General features: G+C 37.6%; 1 protein-coding gene and 1 pseudogene across 1 annotated transcript in view; one reads left to right on the top strand and one right to left on the bottom strand.

The window, feature by feature from the left end:
- CARNMT1 (carnosine N-methyltransferase 1) overlaps positions 1 to 18,190 on the bottom strand; it is a 41,489-nt gene extending 23,299 nt beyond the window's left edge. The window contains exons 1-3 of the mRNA XM_012759799.3: positions 17,723 to 18,190; positions 10,894 to 11,089; positions 9,923 to 10,086 (exon numbers count right to left, since the gene is read on the bottom strand). Of these exons, the coding sequence (XP_012615253.1) occupies positions 9,923 to 10,086; positions 10,894 to 11,089; positions 17,723 to 18,156 (794 nt within the window). The 5' untranslated portion in view covers positions 18,157 to 18,190. The remainder of the gene's footprint in view (positions 1 to 9,922; positions 10,087 to 10,893; positions 11,090 to 17,722) is intronic.
- A 1,115-nt stretch (positions 18,191 to 19,305) lies between these two features.
- Positions 19,306 to 21,378, top strand: LOC105868706 (ATP-dependent RNA helicase DDX50 pseudogene; annotated as a pseudogene).
- Positions 21,379 to 21,745: the final 367 nt, after the last annotated feature.

Raw genomic sequence — 21,745 nt, 5'->3', positions numbered from 1 at the left:
GGACTATAATTAATGCCTCTTTTCCAGGCCCTTGGGTTTCCTCTTTATGGCAAAGCTATGACTTTAATATGGATATGGCCTTTACTGTGTTTCATTAGCTTTCTTGTTCAGGTTTTTTGATAGCATATTATCTACTATAAGGAAATCAATCTAAATTAAGCAAGAAAAACAAATGATGTAGGAGTAAATGTAATTTTTCCACTGGGTCCAAGAATGGTAAAAAAAAAAAAAAAAAAAAAAAGAGTTTGATAGATATTTCAGTGCACTTCATTTAAAGTTTATATATACATTGTCACTTTTATAACATTAATTACTTCCAGGGAAAGAAACTGGGTAGCTGGGGAACAATTAGGGAAAGGAGACTATATATCCCTTGAAACCTTTAAATTTTTGAACGCTGCAAAATGTTTTACCTGTTCAAAAACTGTTTTTAATTATTCTTTTATTTTTAAAATCACCTATTAGAACCATTGAGTTCATTCATCCTTTCCTTACCAATCTACATTCTGTTAATAGTAATAATAATAATAGCAGAAAAACAATGGTAAAATAGCAGTAGTTCACTAAGTATCTTTAACAATGGCAGGCCCTTTTAGTATTGCTGACATTGTTATGCTAATTAGATAGCATGATAATACATGATTCCATAATAACTATGAATAAAGTCATGTTTTAAGTACTAGAAAACGGTGTTGACATTTAGCCTTTGAAATTCACTCACACTTTGGTAAATTCCTATTGTAAAGAGCCTTACTAATTATAACCTACTTTTAGAAATAAAGATATTTTGAATTTTGAGAGATAACTGGACTTTATAGAAACTATTAAACTATTATCTAGTACTTTATAGAGCATAGCACTGAACATACACATTGAGAGAACAATGTTTATTAAAGTTCATGAAACTGAAAATCATTTATAAAGATTATAAAATAAGAACATATAAAAGATTAGATTATAATCCTAATAGTTGTAGAGTATTTAATGTATTACTATTGATAAAAATTAACAAAATAACCTACATTAGCATTTATTACAGTAAACAAGAGTAGCCTTTAAGAATGGTTATTTTTAGTTATTTATTCCAACTTAAGCCATGTCTTATTAGGGAAGACTTTGTATCTTTTTTTGTTTGTTTTTTTCTTTTTTTTGAGACAAGGTCTTGCTCTGTTCCCTGGGCCAGAGTACAGTGGCATCATCATAGCTGCAACCTCAGAATCTTGGGCTCAAGCGATCTCCTGCCTCAGCCTCCCAAGCAGCTGGGACTACAGGCATGCTACCATGCCTGGCTTTTTTTTTTTTTTCTTTTAATCTTTTTTGTACAGACAGGGTCTCACTATGCTGTTTAGGCTGGCCTTGAACTCCTGGATTCAAATCATCCTCCTGCCTCAGCTTCTTTGTATCTTAAATAAAGAGAATTTAAAGCAGATTGTTATCTCAATATTCCATGGTAAGACAAAAATCCTTCCTAACAAAGTAAAGTCCTGGACAAGATGTGCTCACAGGTGAATTCCACCAAACATTAAAGAATTAACACATTAACAATCCGTCTCAAGCTCCAGGCCAGCATTACCTTGATACCAAAAGTAAAAAAAATCACAAGAAAAAATTACAGATCAATGTCCCTTATGAATATAGATGTAAAAATCCTTAACAAAATACTAGCAAATTGAATCCAATAACATATTAAAAAGATTATTTACCATGACCAAGTGGAATTTATCCCAAGAATGCAAGGAATGCAAGATAAGAAAATCAGTCAATGTAATACATCACATTAACGAAAGAAAAAACTATAGGGTAATCTCAATTGATGCAAAAAAAGGCCTTTGACAAAAATCCAACACCCTTTCATGAGAAAAACTCTCAGAAAACTAGTACTAGAAGAAAAATTCCTCAATATGATAAAGGGTATTTATGAAAAACCCACAGCTGATATCATATTCAATTCTGAAAAGACTGAAAGCTTTCTCCCTATGAAAAGAAAGAAACATGATAAGGAAATAAAAGGCATTCAAATTGGAAAGGAAAAGGTAAAAACTATCTCTTTTTGTATGACATGATCCTATATGTAGAAAATCCCAAAGCATCCACAAGAAAGCAACAAGAGCTACTAAACAAATTAAGTAAGATTGCAGGGTACAACATCAACACAAAGAAGTCAGTTGTGATTGTACACATCAGCAATGAAAATTCTGAAAAGAAAGTTAAGAAAACAATTTCTTTTATAATAGCATCTAAAAGAATTAAAAACTTAAAAATAAATCTAATCAAGGTGAAAGACTTGTACATCGAAAACTATACAACATTGTTGATAGAAATTAAAGATCTAAATAACTGGAAAGATGTCCTGTCTTAATGAATGAGAAGATATAATAACACTGTTTAAGATGTCAGTAGTATTAATACCTAAAGCAATCTACATAATCAACACAAACCCTACCAAATTCCAACAGTTTTTTCTGCAGAAATGGAAAAGCCTACCCTAAAATTCACATAGATTTGCAAGGAGCCCCAAATAGCCAAAACAATCTTAAAAAAAGAACAATGCTGGAGGACTCACACTTACTGATGTTGAAATTTACAAAACCACAGCAATTAAAATTGTATGATGCTGGCATAAGAGCAAACATACAGACCAATGGGATAGAATATAAAGCCCAGAACAAACCCTCACATACGTGGTCAGCTGATTTTCAACAAGAATACCAAAACCGCTCAATAGGGAAAGGACAGTCTTTTTAACAAATGTGATGATGGGAAAACTGGGTGTCCATATGCAAAAGAATGAAGTTGGACCCTTATTTATACCACATATAAAAATTAACTCAAAATGGACCAATGACCTAAACCTAAGAATTAAAACTATAAAAATCTTAGCTTATTTGTTAAATCCTTTTTTTTTTCCCCCAATTTTAGAGACAGAGTCTTACACTGTTGCCTAGGCTGGAATGCAGTGGCTATTCAGAGGCACAATCATAGCACATATCACACTACAGCCTAAAACTCCTGGGCTCGAGTGATCCTCCTGCCTCAGCCTGCCGAATGGCTGAGACTATAGTATGCGTTGCCAAGCAGGGACCAAGTAAGTATGTCTTAATGATGCAAAGATCTACTGCAGGAAAGATGTCAAAATCAATGGGCATAAAAGGTGAGATGCAGCTGAAACTTCAGAAACTATTTCATGTTCTGGAAAGCAACAATATCCCTACACTGCTACATTTCTAGGTGCAAGGTTTACACAAATAAGTGATTGATTGATACAGCTAATACATGCAAGCACATTAGAAATTATAAACACTTAAGTGATTCACTCAGCCCTCCCACTCCACTAGCAGCCTGACTAAAGAGAATGCTTTTTTTCTGGTTAATATTATCGACTTCAGTGTCTACTATTTCTTTACATACAATGTCAGACATTCAAATCAAAAAATTATGAGATATACAAAGAAGCAAGAAAATGTAACCCATTATAATGAAAAGAACCTTTCAAGAGAACAGTCCCACAAACAGCATGTATGTTGGAATTACCAAGCAGGAATTTTAAAAATATGTCAAAGCATCTAGTGGAAAAGGAAGCTCACATGTACAAACAGGGAATTTCAGCACAAAGAGTGAGTATGTGTGTGGAAGGTATTAGGGAGAGAAAGGTGCTAGAAATAAAAAAATTAAAAAAACAAACAAACAGAAAAACAGTATCAAAGAACTCTTTCAAAGGACTTATAGGAAAATTAGCAGAGCAAAGAATCACTGAAGTTGAAGTGAAGTCAATAGAAATTATCCAAACTATAATATATAGAGCTAGGGAACAGGTAGTGTGGGAAAAGATCCATTTGAAACCTGAAAAATAATATCCAACAGTTTAATATACTGTAACTGAAGTACCAGAAGAGAAAAAAGTAATGTGGTGACAATAGCAAAAAATTTCTGAATTGATGATATAGATCTACCTAAACCCCAAGAAGCTCAGCAAACCTCAAGTGGGGTAAATATAAAGAAAAGCACATTTAAGACACCTCAGTCAAATGACTAAAAAACAAAGGTCGGGTGGGGCAAATGGGGAATAACTGCTTAATGGGGTATGAGGTTTTATTTTGGCTGATGAAAACGTTTTGGGCCGGGCGCGGTGGCTCATGCTTGTAATCCTAGAACTCTGGGAGGCCAAGGCGGGAGGACTACGTGAGCTCAGGAGTTCGAACCAGCCTGAGCAAGAGTGAGACTTCGTTTCTACTACAATTAGAAAGAAATTAGCCAAAACAACTAAAAATAGAAAAAAATTAGCCTGGCATGGTGGCACGTGCCTGTAGTCCCAGCTACCCAAGAGGCTGAGGCAGGAGGACTGCTTGAGCCCAGGAGTTTGAAGTCGCTGTGAGCTAGGCTGATGCCACAGCACTCTAGCCCAGGCAAGAGAGTGAGACTCTGTCTCAAAAAAAAAAAAAAAAAAAAAAGAAAAAGAAAATGTTTTGGATCTATATAGAGATGGTGGATACATAATATTGTGAATGTACTGAATGTCACTGAATTGTATGCAATGATTACTTTTGTAATATGCATTTCACCTCAACAAAAAGGTGAGGGAAAAAGATATGAATATATAATTCTCAAAATAAGAAGATATAAAATGACCCTTTAATGTATGAAGATGTTCAACTTCACTCATGGTAAGAGAAATGCAAGTCAAAACTATGCCAAGATACAATTTCCCACCCATCAGATTGGCAACAAGTGCAAAAGCTTAATAATGCAAATGTTTGTGAGGACTATTAAGTAAACAGGCACTGTCATACATTGCTGGCAAGACAACAAGAATACAACCTTTACAGGAAAATACAGCAATAACTAGCAGACTATAATGTGGCCCTACCTCCCGGTCTCCATTCCTTTTATATTCCATTTCCCTATGACAAAGAATGTCACTCCTATGACTTTCACACTGTATGACTCTGTTTAGAACTTACTTATCTAGAGACTCTCCTCGCTGGCTTGATGAAGTAAGTGGCCATTTTGGAAAAGCCCAAGACAAGGACTTTGGGAAGCTGAGGCAGGAGGATCACTTAAAATCAGGAGTTTGAGACCAGCCTGGGCAACATAGCGAGACCCTGACTCTACAACAAAAGAAAAAAATTAGCTGAGCATGGTGGTATGCACATGTAGTCCCAGCTACTCAGGAGGCAGAATCAGAAGGATCACCTGAGCCCAGGAGTTCAAAGCTGAGTGAGCTATGATTGCAACTCTGCACTCCAGCCTGGGTAAGAGAGGGAAACTCTGTCTCAACTTAAAAAAAAAAAAAAAAAAGACCCTACACAGAGAAACCAATTAAGCCATGCCCAAACTCCTGACCCAAAGAAACTGTAAAATAAACGTCTGTTGTTTTAAGCAGTTAAGTGTGTGGTAATTTCTTGCACAGCAAGAAACTGCAGGAATCCCACCTCTAAGAATTCAAACTAAAGACAGAACCTCTTGCACACATACCTAATGGTAAGAAATATATGAGGGTCTTCCCACTAGCAAATGGGAGCTTCATGGTCTTGGTTCCAAACACTATAAACCCTTGACCAGTTGACTTTGATTGCTGTCACTTATACCCAAGCCCTGTGTGCACATTAATATGCTGGGTCAGTTAAAAGCTCAGATACTGGAGGGCTTCAAATTTTAATGATTTTTAAAGAATTAAGACTTCTTTTCTTTAAGATGATCCATGCCCAAGTCCACAAGCATGCTGACAGTGGGTTTCTGTGGCAAAGTGTAAGTTGTTATTACATTGTGCTTTTAGAAATTCAGAGACCATGAGATCTACTTATCAGGATCAGGAAGATAAACCCTTCAGGGCTATTATAATGGATATTTCTTTCCCTCAAAACCTCGTGGACACTGGGAAGGAGGTTCCACAATCCTATGTCTTTGATATTTCTAAATCCTCACAAACACATATAGGTGCTATAATTGCAACAGGAAAATGCATGATGGAAAATTTTCATGACCCATGCACTCAAACATCATCCTAGCTGGATATAATTTATGATGTAATTAAATGCCAACCAATATTTCTTACCATAGGACTGGCCAGGAACTGCTGCAAAGACAAATAAACAGATCCCTCGGTATTATTTACATTTTAATACGTGGTAGCAAGAGATCAGGAGAAATTAGTTCTGAGATTATAATATGGATTTTGTTTAAGATTATGGAGTAAAGTTAATTTTAAATTAAAAAAGTAGATATGCTTCTAACAATATGAAAATACATATGTATGTATGTTATTAATTGTAGCCTTATTTATAATTGCCAAGATACTGCCAACTAAATAGCCAAATGTACGAGTGTGGCTGAAATAAACTCTAGTATATTCAAATAACAGAGTACTCTGTAGGCTGGACTTTAACTCCTAGACTAAATCTTCTTGCCTCAGTTTCCCAAGTAGATGGGTAACATGCACACACTACTGCACCCAACCTGTTCATTAATTCTGCAGAGGTATTTTAGAGCAGTTCTCAGATATTGCTATCTTTTCCCCTGAACTTCAGTATGCATCTCTAAGAAAATTTTTTAAGATAACCACTATGCCATTATCTCTATCAACAAAATAATAAGTTCATAATATCATCTAATACTCAGTTCTTATTCAAATTTTCCCAACTGCCCCAAAGATGTCTTTTTATAGTTTTTCAAAATCAGAATAGTATGCCTACTACATCTCTTTTAATCTTCAACAGTCCCTAACTTCCCTCTACACTTTCTTTTTATTATGCCATTGTTTTGTGGGTTTGTTTTGAGGAAAACAGATCATCTGACCTGCAGAATATCCCACAATTTGTATTTGGCTGATCATTTCCTCATGGTATAGTTTCTTGCTTCTTTTACTCAATATTATAAGGATTTATCTGCTTTGTTGTAACAGCTATAGTCTGTCCATTTTCATAGTATGAAGCATTCCACAATTTATATATAATTAGAGGCATCTTTTTTTCACATACACCCCAGATCCTTTAACCATTTTTCTTTTTCTTCAGAGCATTAGCACTACTAATTGGGCATATAGTGGGTATCTTATTCAATTATCTTGAGGGCAAGAATCAAGTCTCTTTTTTTGTCTCCTACACTCCTTCTATATAGTAGTACTAATATATGTTGTTCAACTTGCTTAATTTCAATTTTCTTCTTAATAGTGAATTTGGCAAGGAACTTTCTTTTATCATTAAGATTCTGTTGAAAGCTACTTAACCTAACCCCTGGGTCATGATTTTTAGTTGCAGACAACAGAATCCACTTTAGGTAGTTTAAGCAAAAAAATGACTTGTTAAAGGAAATTAAGTACACACAACTTCCAGGAAGACCTGAGAACCAAGCTTGACTGCCACACAGGAACAATATAGCAGCCATACCTGTTGTTTCAAAAGAAACTGTTTAAATGGACACCAAGGCAACCACTGCCCACTACTCAGCTGTAAAAAATAAAATAAAAAAAAAATAACTAAGAAAGATCTCCATGAACCCATCTGCTTATTTCCCCCCCAAAAGAAGAGGAAGAATAAACCAGAAACTGATGATATTGATATTTACATGGGTGTAAATATCATGATGGAGGTGCTAAGATGGAGTATAGAAGGAATATGGGAGGAAATGAATATCACTTCTGAATATCACTTTTTTGTCTTTGTTTAGTTGACACTCTATGAATAAAAAAATAACAATAAATCAACAAGGATATGGGGGCACAACAGGTCTGTCTACTAAAAGGCCCAGAAATAAATGTCATCTTAGTAACAATGAATATGCCTAGTGCCAGATCTTGGTTTCTACCTACCATTCCACATTAAAAGGAGCCATGTCTTTGGAGAAACAGCCAATTCCAGAACTGAAGGAGTGAAGATAAAAGATAGGCCTGAAATATCTCACAGTGCCAGAAAGCAAGGAAGACTCCAAAAAAAGAATAAGATTGGGATATGCTGATATGTCAAAAGGACACAGGAGCCAACTTGAAGGGACTCCTGGTGGCCAAACTTGAGGCAATCTGAACAAAATAAAGCACAACAGTAATGGATTATAACCCACTATATAAAATAGGAATCAGGAGCCCTTCCTGATAAGGAGATGAGTATCTAGATACACAGGCAGGGGAGAAGGAAGTGCTATTCGTTACAGTACAATGCCAACTGATAATGTAGTTAGAAAAATCACCACTCCACAACCACCACAGCACAGACTGGTTCATGCAAGAATCATCAGTGGCTTATAATTCTAGGGGAAGAAAAGTCTAAGGAGAAGCAGGATATTAACTGTATGGTCTCAAAGTGTCTTGCCAGAAGTTGCTTATTATAATAGTTGTGAGAAGAAAAACATTAACTGACTGGTAGAGAAACCAGGTAACATTTTGATTGGGTGATTAAAACTGGCAATGATGGTCTGACAGACATTGTATGTCTCTGGATGTGATTACCTTTTAAAGGACATAACACGAATTATGTACTACTTTCACTGGGGATATTCAACCTAGATTTAATCTTAAAAAAAATCAGACGATTTCAAACTAAGCAATAATCTATAAAATAACTTCCCTATATTCTTCAAAAACATCAATCAATGTCATGAGAATAAAGTAAGGCCAAGGAACTGTTCCAGCTTTAAGACTAAGACATGGCAATTAAATGCAATACAATATCCTGGATTGGATTCTAGACTGATGGAAAACAAATGTTACAAAGGACATTACTAGAATAATTTATGAAACTTGAATATAGACTATAGATTACACAACAGTATTCAAGGTTAAATTTCCTCAATTTGCTTATTTCGTGTATGTGTGGTTTTAGACGCATACATATATAAAAGTAGGGGAAGGAGGGAAGAATGAAGAGGAAACAATAATGCAAATGTGGTAAGACGATAAAAATTGGTGTATTTAGGCAAAGAATAAATGGGAAATTTCTGTACAATTCATGTAACTTACCTGTAATGTTGAAGTTATTTTAAAATTAAGAGAAAAAAGAGACACACATATGTACTGAGATTTCTGGAGGGATACACCAAACTTAAAGTTGCCCATTGATGAGGGGAAAGAAATGAGGAAAAGGAGGCTCTCTACAAAGATCCCTTAAATGAGTGAATTCTATCCAGAGGTTCTCTTTACATATATGTCCTCTAAGTCAAGGGTTCCTAACCTGGGATTGACAGATCCAAGGGATCTATAAACAGAATTCACTTGGTCTATGAAGGGGATGAGAAACAATTACATTTTAATTTCAGTAACTGATATTTTTTCTTCAATTACAGATGCAGGCAACAAACAATAATAGTTTTAGCAATACTTGTAACTTTATCACCCATAGAAATCACATAGATTTTCACCTCTCATTAGTTGATGAGGTTCTCAAAATAATGTATACACCACTCAGCATTTTCATAATACTGTAATTACACTTGCTATTAGATTGTATTTAATGTGATACATGTTAAAAAAGCATGTCATATCACAAATTTCCTTTCTAAATATTTTAATAACTGTATTTCAAAATAATTAGTTTCCTTGTAATCCTATGCATTTTATTTTATTCACTTAAAAAATGTTATTCTGAAAAGTGAACCATGGGCCTCAGACTGCCCAAGGGTTTACTGCACAAAAAAGTTAAGAACCTCTGTTCTAAGGAACAGATCCATCATTTGCTTGTAAGTATGTCACAACGAGGAGAATTAAAAGTTTGCAGCTTTCTGCTTTGCCATGAAGTACATTATAAAAGCAAAAATTATTCAAAATACTAACTGCAACCTCACACATGGCATCTAATAACAAACATAACACTCACACATGCAAAACATACAGATACTCAGCAACTATAAAAATGAATCAGGATTGCAAAATGTCTTATAGAGAAACTCAGTGCTTGCATATCTTAAAGAAATTGGTTAAAAACAAAGTACTATTTACCATCTCTCTTTTGGAAAATTTTTTAAAATTTCTTTAATGATTGGCTGGTAGCAGGCATCCCTTTCTGCTTTCCCAGTTTCACTCCAGTCTCTTACAAACTGTTTCAATGTGGATTTTAACTTATCCATGTCAAATGTAGATGCTGGCATAATCTTTCCATTCCCCTGTTTAAAAAACAGAAATCAATTAGCTTCTGAGAAAATAATCAATTTTGGTTATGGTTAAATAGACATGCTACTAAGGAGTTATACAGGTGGTTTAGTGCATAAATCACTAGCCTCTCACCTCAATGGGGGTTCAAGTGCAGCTTGAGTTCCTAAATGAAAAGAGTTTGGAGGTCTCACTTCTACCCTCAAAAGATTAAGATCCATTAATCATAAAACCACCATATAATTAAGCAGTCTTTACTCAGGAGAGGACCAGAACTGAGTTGCTATGGAGACCAAACATCCTCTCTCTAAGAGAGGGAAGAATGTCCCTCCAGGTCATTGATGGGGCAGCATGGAGAGGCTCACTGGAGTGGCCCAACTGTATCCATCCTGTGGATACAAAAAGAGGACTTCAGTTTCCATTACTGCCAGTCCCTTGAGATTTATAAGTGAAAATAATTTCTTACAGTAAAAGATGAATATCAATGGATATACTGAAAAAAAATATGAGTTAAACAACAGAAATTAACTTTATATAGCTAGTAAAGTTGTTTATAAAAATTTAAATCACTAATCCTATATGCCAAAACATTTAAAATACTATGTGAAAATGCCAACAATTATATTAGTATTAAAAAAAAATCAGCAAACAAATCTAGTCTCTATTAAGCCTAATCAAATGACTGAACATATAAAAGAAATATTCTAAATAGAGCAAATGGCCTTTGCAGAATTATAAAAATGAAATACAGAAAGATAAAAACCTCAACATATAGAGGTTAAACCCTAAAATAAAAACAAAGAGAACAAACTTTCACATACATCTTGTCCATATTCTTTATTTTCAAACATATGTATGCAATCATTCACAACGGTCAGTAGTATTTCTTGATTATGATCAATGCATTTCCGAATCTTGTCCAAGTGAAGGAGAAACTGAGGAAGTAGTTTCTGTTGATTAGCTGGAAGTGATCGAAACTGTCTTTCTGTTCGGTTCACTCGCTCATGCATACTGGTGCTAAAACATAAAAGGTGTTTTTTAAATTGGCAAAAGAATCTCATCAGAGGCCAAACTTATTTTAAGGTTGTCTTTCTGCACAATTACTCCCTTATTATGTTGAATACTGTACTACCATTTACAATCTCTTAGCTTTTTTAAGGATACGAACTTACAAAGTTTCATAGGTTTTTACTTTATTACAAATACTTCTCTAAGCAACCAAACAACATACAAATGGTTTCTAACTAGTAAAAGTAAGCATCTGTGCCAATTAGAAAGGGAAAAAGGAAACATAAAAAGGATTAGTGTACAATTAGTTCATTTTTATGATTTCAACTTTCAAACTTAAAATTTTCAACAAAAACAGCTGAATTCTTTAGATTTTTCCATTTTTAAGTAGCAAAATGCTGCTGTGAAATTACTTTAGAATATACTTAATATGTTTTGAAATGAACTTAAAAGCCAACCAAGTTGTTTTTAAAAATATCGTAACAGGCCGGGCGCTGTGGCTCACGCCTGTAATCCTAGCTCTTGGGAGGCCGAGGCGGGCGGATTGCTCAAGGTCAGGAGTTCAAAACCAGCCTGAGCAAGAGCGAGACCCCGTCTCTACTATAAAATAGAAATAAATTAATTGGCCAACTGATATATATATAAAAAAATTAGCCGGGCATGGTGGCGCATGCCTGTAGTCCCAGCTACTCGGGAGGCTGAGGCAGAAGGATCACTCGAGCCCAGGAGTTTGAGGTTGCTGTGAGCTAGGCTGACGCCACGGCACTCACTCTAGCCTGGGCAACAAAGCGAGACTCTGTCTCAAAAAAAAAAAAAAAAAAAAAAAAAAAATAGAAAGAAATTATCCAGACAACTAAAAATATATAGAAAAAAAAAATAAATAAAAAAAAAATAAAAATATCGTAACAAATCTTATATGTGACTAAAGTACAAAGCAAATGAAAAATTTAAATTCTGTAGGGTTTAACATGACAGTATCGACAATTTGCATTCCAAAAGTGTCCACATAACTCTAAAGGTCACTTTAGGGATTATTCATTCATAAAACCAGAAAAGAGAACTCTTTTAAAAGTGAAATATACATTCACAATGTCATTTTATTTACGTCAACCAAATGGGCAAAATCTAAAAGCCTGCCTATATCAAATGTTGGTGAAAATGTGGAATAATTAGGACATTATATACTGATGATGGGTGTATAAATTAAAATTAGTACAACCACTTTGGAAAATACTTTAGAGCACTAACTAGTAAAGCTTAATATGGTACATGCCTTATGACCTACCAATTATACTCCTACACACATAACCAAGAAACTCTTGCAAATGGGCACCATGAAACTTGAATAATCTTCATCACAGCACTGCTAGAAATAACAAAACAAAAAATCTGGGAACAACCCAAAGGTGCATTATCAGTAGGCTGAATTTAGAAATTACAGTGTAGTTATACAATGGAATGCAGTGAATGAATACATTATAGCTACACATAATATGAATAAAACTCAGGAATGTAAATATTTGTTGCAAAAGCAAGTTGCAGAAAATTACATAATGTACAATTTGCATTTTATATAAAACTAAACAATATGTTGTTTAGGGATTGAGTATATGTGGAAAAACCAAAAGGAAAGCAAGGAAATGAAAATTCAGGATAGTGATTTTCTATGAGGAGGAAAAGAGGATAATTTTTTTTGCAAAACTGGGTAGTAAATTCATGGGTGTTCATTCTTACATTATATATATATTATATATATATAAAATATTTTATATATTTCTTTTAAATGTTCTTTGGTATTTAATCAACATTAAATGAAAACCAAAAATACTTTTTCACTTGGTTGCCTAAATCTATTTATCCAAACAATTTTCTCATTTTTTCACCTTCTTATACCAAATTATTCTCTACTTTATGAACATAACAAGAAAGTTCAGAAGAAGCTCTTAACAAAACTTAAGCAAAAACCTCGCCATGTTTTTTAGAAGATTGTGTGTGGTGCTTCAGTAGGGGGGCCCTTAAAGAGATCAAGTTTGCAGTGAAGAGAATGTAATAGTGAGTTTTAAAGACAGACAGATCTGGCTTATGTCACCTATTTGCCATGTGACTCAAGGCAAGTAATTTTCTTCCCCTGTGCCAACTGTCTCATCTAGAAAAGCAAGATAATAAATAACAACAATGATGATGATCACAGAAGCTACTATTTATTAAGATTTAATTAAATGCCTGGCACTAAACTAAGTCACTAAATATGGATTACTCTGAAAAATATCCATAAAACCCCATAAGGTAGGTACCTTTACATTCCTCTGCCTACCCAACGGGGTTTCATTGAAAATAATGTACACAAAACATAGCCCAGTGGCTGAAAACATAGTAAGTGCTCAAAAAATAGTAGGCATATCTAACTGATATAACATGTTGACAGTGAAAATATAAAAAATGCAGAAAATTAAGAGTACTCAGAGAAAGCAAGCCTACTAACCCCTCTTCTGGAAGAAACCACTTCTAACCTTTTAGCATATTTCTGTTAAGATAAAGTCATCTGACACCTTTTAAAAACTGAATTATAATCATATATATTTATGAGGTACAAAGTGATATTATATTAATATATGTATAAATGTGGGAAGACTGAAGATAATTAACATATCCACCACCTCAAATACTTATAATTTATTCCTTCTAACTGAAACATTGTAACCGTTGACCAACATCTTTTCTTCCTCTTCCAGCCTATGGTCACTGCCATTCTACTCTGTTTCTATGAGATTGGTTGTTTTCGATTCCACATATGAATGAGAACATGTAGTATGTGTCTTCCTATGCCTGGCTTATTTCATCTAGAACTTTTCTATTCCAAATGTGGTCCAGAGAACACCAGATCACTTGGAAATGGCTAGGAATGCAGAATTTCAGGCCTACCCCGGACCTACTGAATTGGAATCTGCCTTTTAACAAGTTCTGCAGGGGATCCATATGCACATTAAAGTTTGAGAAACACTTGTAATTCTTCATCCTTATAAGAAGTTTCTCAAATCAGAAAAAAGTTCTCAAATATAACAATGACTATAATAATTGTTCATCATTCCATCTTATGCAGCCAGTATTTACTTAGCTATGTCCCAACTATTAGGCATTTAGACACTTCCACTTGTCTATATGATAAACTTTTTGTGCTCAAAATGTCTGTCTTAGAAAGAAAATAATTAGCATACATTCCCCAAAGGAGAATTACAGGTCTGAGGGAATAATTACATTTAAAGTTCTTGATACAAAATGATTTTCAGAAAGACTGTATCAATTTACATTCCTATCAGTAGAGTATGACACAAAGGAACTATTTAAAAGTGGCCATAAGAAGTCAGGCATACTTACTATGCAGTAGAGCTGCAACAGTTTACAATTCACTGTCAACACATTAACAGTCTCATATAACTTCCTTTCTAGTACTGATTCCTGGTCACTGGATGCTCCACAACCTCCCTCTTGCTACACCTCAAAACTCATATCCAAACTGAATTTATTTTAGCACATGCCCCATGAAAACTTTCACTCCTTCCTATACAGCTAATATTGATGAATGGTACACCATAAATGCACCCAAGTCAGAAACCATGGAGTCATCCTAAAATGCCTGTTCTCTTAGTCCCACAGTCAATAAGCCCAGGATACAGTCTTTTTTTTTTTAATCGACAAGATCTTGCTCTGTTGCCCAGCCTGGAGTGCAGTGGTGCTATCATAGCTCACAGCAGCCTCAAACTTCTGGGTTCAAGCAATTGTCCCACCTCAGGCTCCTGAACAGTTGGGCCTATAGGAGTAGCTGGGACTATAGACGTGTGTCACCACTTCCAGCTAGTTTATTTTTCATAGAGACGGGGTCCAGGCTGGTCTTGAGCTCCTGTCCTTGGCCTCCCAAAATGCTGGTATTACAGGCGTGAACCACTGCACCTAGCCCAAGATACTTTTTTAATTTACTTCATAAAACTATCAGCAAATTACCCCATCTTTAATGCTTTACTTCAATCCCCATTATGTCTCTCAAAGATTACTGAGCGGCTTGTTACCTAGGAGTACTGTTACTAGTTGAATGCTGTCCCCAAACTAACTCCTCCCCCACTTTCTCCATCCCTACCTGTAATCAGATGAATTCTTCTAAAATACAAGTCTCATCTTTGTCACTACTGAACCTCCATATATCAGCCTATTAGAAAGCAAGTAATAAATGTTCAGTTATACTACTAAGGTATCACTTATTGGTTCTCCGTGGAGACTACTTATTACCATAGTTGCAGGGGGTTGAGATGCATTATGTATTGGTCAGAAGAACTGTCAATTCCTGATACAGAAGTGGAGTAATCACACAGAGCAGGATGAGATGCTGCATATCCCTTAACCCCTGGTTACTTAAGGATGTGCAAAGCTGCTGGTAACACACCCACAGTCACTCTTCAAATAGGTGAGGTCTCACCAAAGTTGAGAACATAGTCCAACCTTAACTATATTAATTGGGGTTAACTTCACTATCCTGGAAATGTCTACACTATCAATATGCTTTAAGGCAGGGGTGGGCAAACCAGCCCACTGGCTACGTCATCGTTTTTGTAGACTCTTATTAGTACAGAGCCACACGCAATTGTTTACACATTACCTATGGTGGCTTTCACTCATGTTGAATAGTTCTAACAGAGACCACTTGGCCCTCAGAGCTTAAAATATTTACTGCTTAGCCCTTTTAAGAAACTGTACTGAAGCTACTTTAAAGGAATGTTTCACAAACATCAGACTTTGCTTGGTTCTGAACTAAGTCTGCATCAAGAAGCCACATCCTCTAGTACAGCAGTCCCCAACCTTTTTGGCACCAGAGACTGGTTTCAATGGCCCAATGATTTTGGATTTCAGGACGGATTCTACCACAATTTGATTGTGTAACTCTGGGTAACCTGCGCACCTTTTTATATGCCTATCTTCTCACCTATAAAAATGAGCTCTAAGTCTCAATATTTAAAATCTCACTCTAACCATTATTTACAAAATAATAAGTTTCTGAAAAGACCTTTGATTTTTCGGCTGGCTGTGATGCCTACAATCCTACCACTCTGGAAGGCAGAGGTGAGAGGACTGCTTGAGCTCAGGAGTTCAAGACCAGCCTGAACAAGAGTGAGACCTATCTCTACACCACACACACAAATAGAAATATTAGCCAGTTGTGATAAAAGGTTCTTGCACCAAAATCACTTCTGAAATGGTCTGCATCCCTCCCTGTTACTACTAAATCTGGAAAAAGAAAATATCCAAACTACCAATTCCCTTGGGGCTCCATAAGTAATACGGTCTATGGTCTCTATTCCTAAGTATAACTAGTAAAGTATTTCGCTAAGATATATGAACTCCAAAAATTCCTGTCGCAAATATAATCAAGATGCTAAATAACCTTAAACTTTTATTAAGCAAGCTTCTAAAATCAGACTAATAACAAACTTGTTTAACTATTAGTCAAAACACTGATCAGACTGGGAATGAGAAATGTATTTCTTTGCTACTATTTGTTTTATTTGCTAAAAGTAGAGCTTCAACAACATATGTCAAATAAAGCTCAGACCCTGTCCTTGAGGTTGTCACAGTAAAGCAAGAGAATACAATACAAATGAGACTAACAACATAAAAGAAGTTTGCATAAAGCAAACCTAAGAGAACAGGTTTACCTGAGTGGGAGATCATGTCTGTCTATTTCCCACTGCAGACTCAACACAGCCACTGGCGGACTTTCATTACCTCTCACTTGAATAAAAGTGTTATCTTTACTGGAAAATCTAATTGATTTAAGTCTCTTTCAGATCTTGGAATTCTAACTTTGTGATTAAGCTATTTTAACAACAAGGAAGTTAGGAAGTTGTTTTACGAATGAGGTAACATACTTAAAGATCCTACCACCAATACCAGCCTACAGGGAGAATTCGATACATATTTGCAAAATAAAGAACACTAAGGTGGCTCTTACTGTGCCTTCTCTCATTTCCCTGCTTCATAACTAGCAACGTTTAGAATATCCGAACCACCTCCGCACTTAGATACACTGAGCGGCAACATTCAATCGCTCACCACAAACGTGCAAGTACATTCACAGCGCAAAGTAGAGTGTGGTGAACATCTTAAACTGCTCTTAAGAACTGGCAACAGTTTGGGAAAACACATCCTCCGGTACCCCACGTGTAGGTGAACTTGGGCTGAGTCTGGAGGACACCGACAAGACATAACAATCAAGCCCAGCGCTGGACAGTTTTACCACCAGCATCTTCCATGTGAAACTGTTACAGCAATTCTCAGGTCACCCCCACCGGCCTCAAAACCAAACCTTTACCAAGGGACGGAAGGGCAAGAAAGCTAATCTGATCCTCAGGTCAGAAGACACGAGGATGAGCAGCAGACGGCGCGGCAGGCACGCGGGTGTGCAGTGCCGGGAGGGGTTGGGGTGGTGCGAGGTGACCCGCGGGGCTCCGAGGACAACTCCAGCTGCCGGTTCGGGACGCCCCGGAGGCGTGGCGGCCGGAGGGCGAGCGCGACGGGCGCCACCGTTCCGGCCGGTCCGCCGCAGCCGCCGGGCGCCCCGACGGGCTGGGCCGGGGTCCGCCACAGGCTCCTTACCCGTAGTAGCGGAAGGCATTAATGATCTTCCAGAAGTGCTCGCGCTCGAGCCTCTCCTCCTCCTCCTCGGTGCTGCGCGCGGCCGCCACCACCGCCGAAACCGCCGCGGCCGAGCCCAAACGCCCGGCGGAGAACTGCACTTCCACCTCCTCGCTCCCGCCGCGGCCGCCGCCGCCTCCCCCGCAGCCCTCCGGCAGCTGAGAGACCGGCGGCGGAGGGCGCCGCCGTCGCTGCATCGCAGCCGCGGCCCTGGGCCTGGCTCGCTTGCGTCTCGCCGCGATTGAAAGCGTGGTGGCGGCTGCTTGGCCTTCCTCTAGACGGCGCCCGCCGCGGACATGCACCCAGCTCGCGGCGCGCTCCGCCCCCGCCACCCTCAAGCCTCCATCCGCGCCGGGCTCCGCCAGGTCTTCGGGGCTCCCGGAAACAGCGCGCATGCGTGTGCGAGTGTACGACGGAGGGCCCCGGCCGCCAGCGCTCATTTGCTGCCGGGCTTCGGCGACGGCGCGCTGACGTCAGGACGGCGCTTCCAGGGGCGGGGCCAGGGACCCCGCGTGGGGGCGGAGGAGGCGCTCCTTGGCAGGGTGGGGCTGGCACGGCTGGCACCTGTGCGTGGCCGCGTGGGTGGGGCTTAGCTCGCGAGTGCTGGATGGTGGAACGCGAGGCCGAACCTAGGCTAAGGCACTAGCCGTGGAGGGAAAAGCAGAAAGAAACAGTTCAGCGTTGATGAATTCGGAATTTTTATTCCAGAAAGTGTAAAAGTCTTGCATTCACCCCAACTTAAGTTTTAATCCACTTCCTGAATAAGTTTCTAATTACTTCAGGGGGACACTATCATCTTTCCAGTCTTTAGGGGCTTGCAAAAGTCCTGATGCTGCTCTCACTGGTGATGGCAGCAGACGGAAAATGCAGGAACCTAACTCCACCCAGTATGTGTGCTTGGGAAGTCCATAACACCTACCCGACCTGACCTAACCTATTCCTCTTTTTGGCCTATATTCATTCACTTTTTGCCTCATTTGTCGCTGTGCTCTGAGCTAAAATGGCTGCCCTACCTGCATTTTAATGTTATTTTCAGGAAATAACTCATCCCGCGCAATTTAACCCACCGCCCAGCAAATCAGTCTTACAAAATAATTATAATTGGGAAAGATTGTTTTTATTCGTAAGAGTTAAATATGCCTAGGGAACCACAGAGTCTGTTTAAAAAGATATAATCATTGAAAATGAAGTGGCTTCATATTTTCATAATTCAAATTAATAACTGAAATAAAGGCAATACTAAAAAAAAACACTGATTATTTTAGGAAGTGATGCATGGCCCTGGCCAGGTGGCCACTCTACCCCCACCTTTCACGCTGTCCTGCCCGCAGGTGGTTTTGGTTTTGGCCACTGCGCTTGGGGAGAGAGGCAGCAGAGGCCAACAATGCCTGGGAAACTCCTCTGGGGGAACATTATGGAGCTGAAAGCACACTTTGTGGAATCCGAGAGCCAGAGGAAGGAAAGGCAAAAGTGTTTTATGAATATTGGAATTTCAGATGATAGATTATGGATCCCTACTTCCCTTATAGGATTGTTATGAAGATTTAAACAAGATAAGCTGAAAACACATTACACAATGCTTGAGTGACAGAATGAAGTCAAGGCACCATTATAACTTAAAAGAGAAATCAGAAACAAGAGAAAATGATGTTGCTGATGATCTGGATGTTCCCAAACCCAAAAAAGCTAAAATGAACGAGAAGCTAAGTGGAGACACTGAAGAAGGATTTAATGGACTTTCAGATGAATTCTCTAAATCTCATAAGTCAAGAAATATCCAATATCAAATGGAGATATTGATGAATATGAAAAAAATCAAAGCGAGAATCATCCTTAGATAGTTCTATTCATGAAGCAAGTGATAATAAACTAGAGGAGACCCCAACATGAACAGAAAGAAGCCTTCTCCAATTTCCCCATTTCTGAAGAGACTATAAAGTTCTGAAAGATTGAGGGGTAACATATCTCTTTCCTATCCAAGTTAAGACCTTTGGTCTTGTATATAAAGGAAAAGGTTTAATAATTGCTCAAGCATGAACAAGAACAGAAAAGACATTCTCTCTTGCTATCCCCTTGATTGAAAGACTCCAAACAAATCAAGAAACTAAAAAGCTGCTCAGCAAAGGTACTTGTTTGGGCTCCAACAAGGGAATTGGCAAGCCAAATGGACAAAGACTTCAAAGATATACTAGGAAACAGTGTGGTATTATTTTTATGGTGGAGCAACATGGGAAAGCCAAATTAATCATATTCAAAATGATATTGACATCTTGGCTGGGATCCATGGTCATATCAAAGATCACCTGCAGAGTGGTCAATTGGATGTTTTTAAAGTTCACCATGTTGTGCTTAATGAAGTGGATCAAATATTAGGTTTTGGTTTTGCTGAGCAAGTTGAAGATACTGTTACTGAATCCTACAAAACTGATTCTGAATACAATCCTCAGACTACTTTTTTCTGCAACTTGCCCACAGTGGGTATACAAAGTTGCAAAAAAAAATTACATGAAATCCAGATAGGAACAGGTTGGCCTGGTTGGAAAAATGACTCAGAAGTCTGCAACTACTGTGGAACATTTGGCCATCCAGTGTCATTGGTCTCAGAGGCCAGCAGTTATTGAAGATGTCCTTCAAATCTACAGTGGGTCTGAAGGGAGAGCTATTATTTTCTGTGAGACCAAAAAGAATGTAACTGAAATGGCTATGAATCCACGCACAAAGCAGAATGTCCAGTGTTTACATGGTGACATTGCATAGTTACAAAGAGAAATTACAATGAAAGGTTTCAAAGAAGGTAGTTCTAAAATTTTGGTGGCAACCAACTTGGCTGCCCATGGTTTAGAGATTCCTGAGGTTGACCTGGTAATTCAAAGTTCTCCTCCTCAGGATGTTAAGTCCTATATTCATCACTCTGGATGCACAGGTAGAACTGGACAGACAGGGATTTGTGTATGTTTTTATTAACCAAAAGAAAGAGGTCAACTAAGATATGTGGAACTTAAAAAGCAGGTACTACTTTTAAACATGTGTATGGTTCCTTCTACAATGGATTTGGTTAAATCTAAAAGCATGGATACCATTAGGTCTCTGGCTTTGGTTCTTATGCTGTTGTTGATTTTTTCCAACTATCAGCTCACAGAAAGGGGCAGTGGCTGCATCATTAGCCCACATTTCTGATCCATCGAGCTTTAAACCACAATCTTTGATCACCTCTGATAAGGGTTTTGTGACCATGACTCTGGAAAGCCTAGAGTAAATACGGGATGTTAGTTGTCCTTGGAAAGAATTTAACAGAAAGCTGAATAGCAATGCTGTGTCCCAGATAACCAGAATGTGCCTCCTAGAAGGAAATACGGGTGTTTACTGTGAAGTTCCCACAAACCAAGTCAGAAAGCTTACAGGTAGAGTGGCATGATTCAGACTGGATACTCTCAGTGCTGGCCAAACTACCTAAAATTGAAGAATATTATGATGGAAACACATATTCTAATTCCAGGCAGAGAAGTGGCTGGTCAAGTGGCTGGTTAGGCCGGTCAGGTGGTTGATATGGTGACTGGTCAGGTAGACAGAGTCGACAGGGGAGTTGCTCAGTATGTTGACAAGATGGTAGAAGATGAAATGGGAATAGAAGTTGATCAGAAACAGTTTTGACTGAGTATTGGATAGTTAATCTAATCCAATAATAATCTACTGGTGTGAGCTTGCCTATTTCTTCCTAAACATGTACATTATCCATCAGAAATTAAGTCATCATAGGTGAGTTATGTGTCTGTTATTTGCAAAGAAGTTGGTCATATCTTATTAAAAAGTATTTCACAAGAATGATTGCAAACATATCTCCTTATCCAGTTATACCTTTGAATTAAAAAATAAACCTCCTTTTACTGTCAATTTTATTAAAAAACTGATTATGTTAACATTACATTTTTATATAAGACTTTCCTAAAGTTTTAGTCTATTTCTTTATAGTAATGCAAGTATACA

This window comes from Microcebus murinus, chromosome 12, assembly GCF_040939455.1.
Source record: "Microcebus murinus isolate Inina chromosome 12, M.murinus_Inina_mat1.0, whole genome shotgun sequence".
Classification (NCBI taxonomy): Eukaryota; Metazoa; Chordata; class Mammalia; order Primates; family Cheirogaleidae; genus Microcebus; species Microcebus murinus.
Note: the sequence above shows the minus strand (reverse complement) of the source record. Positions and strands in the feature narration are given on the sequence as shown.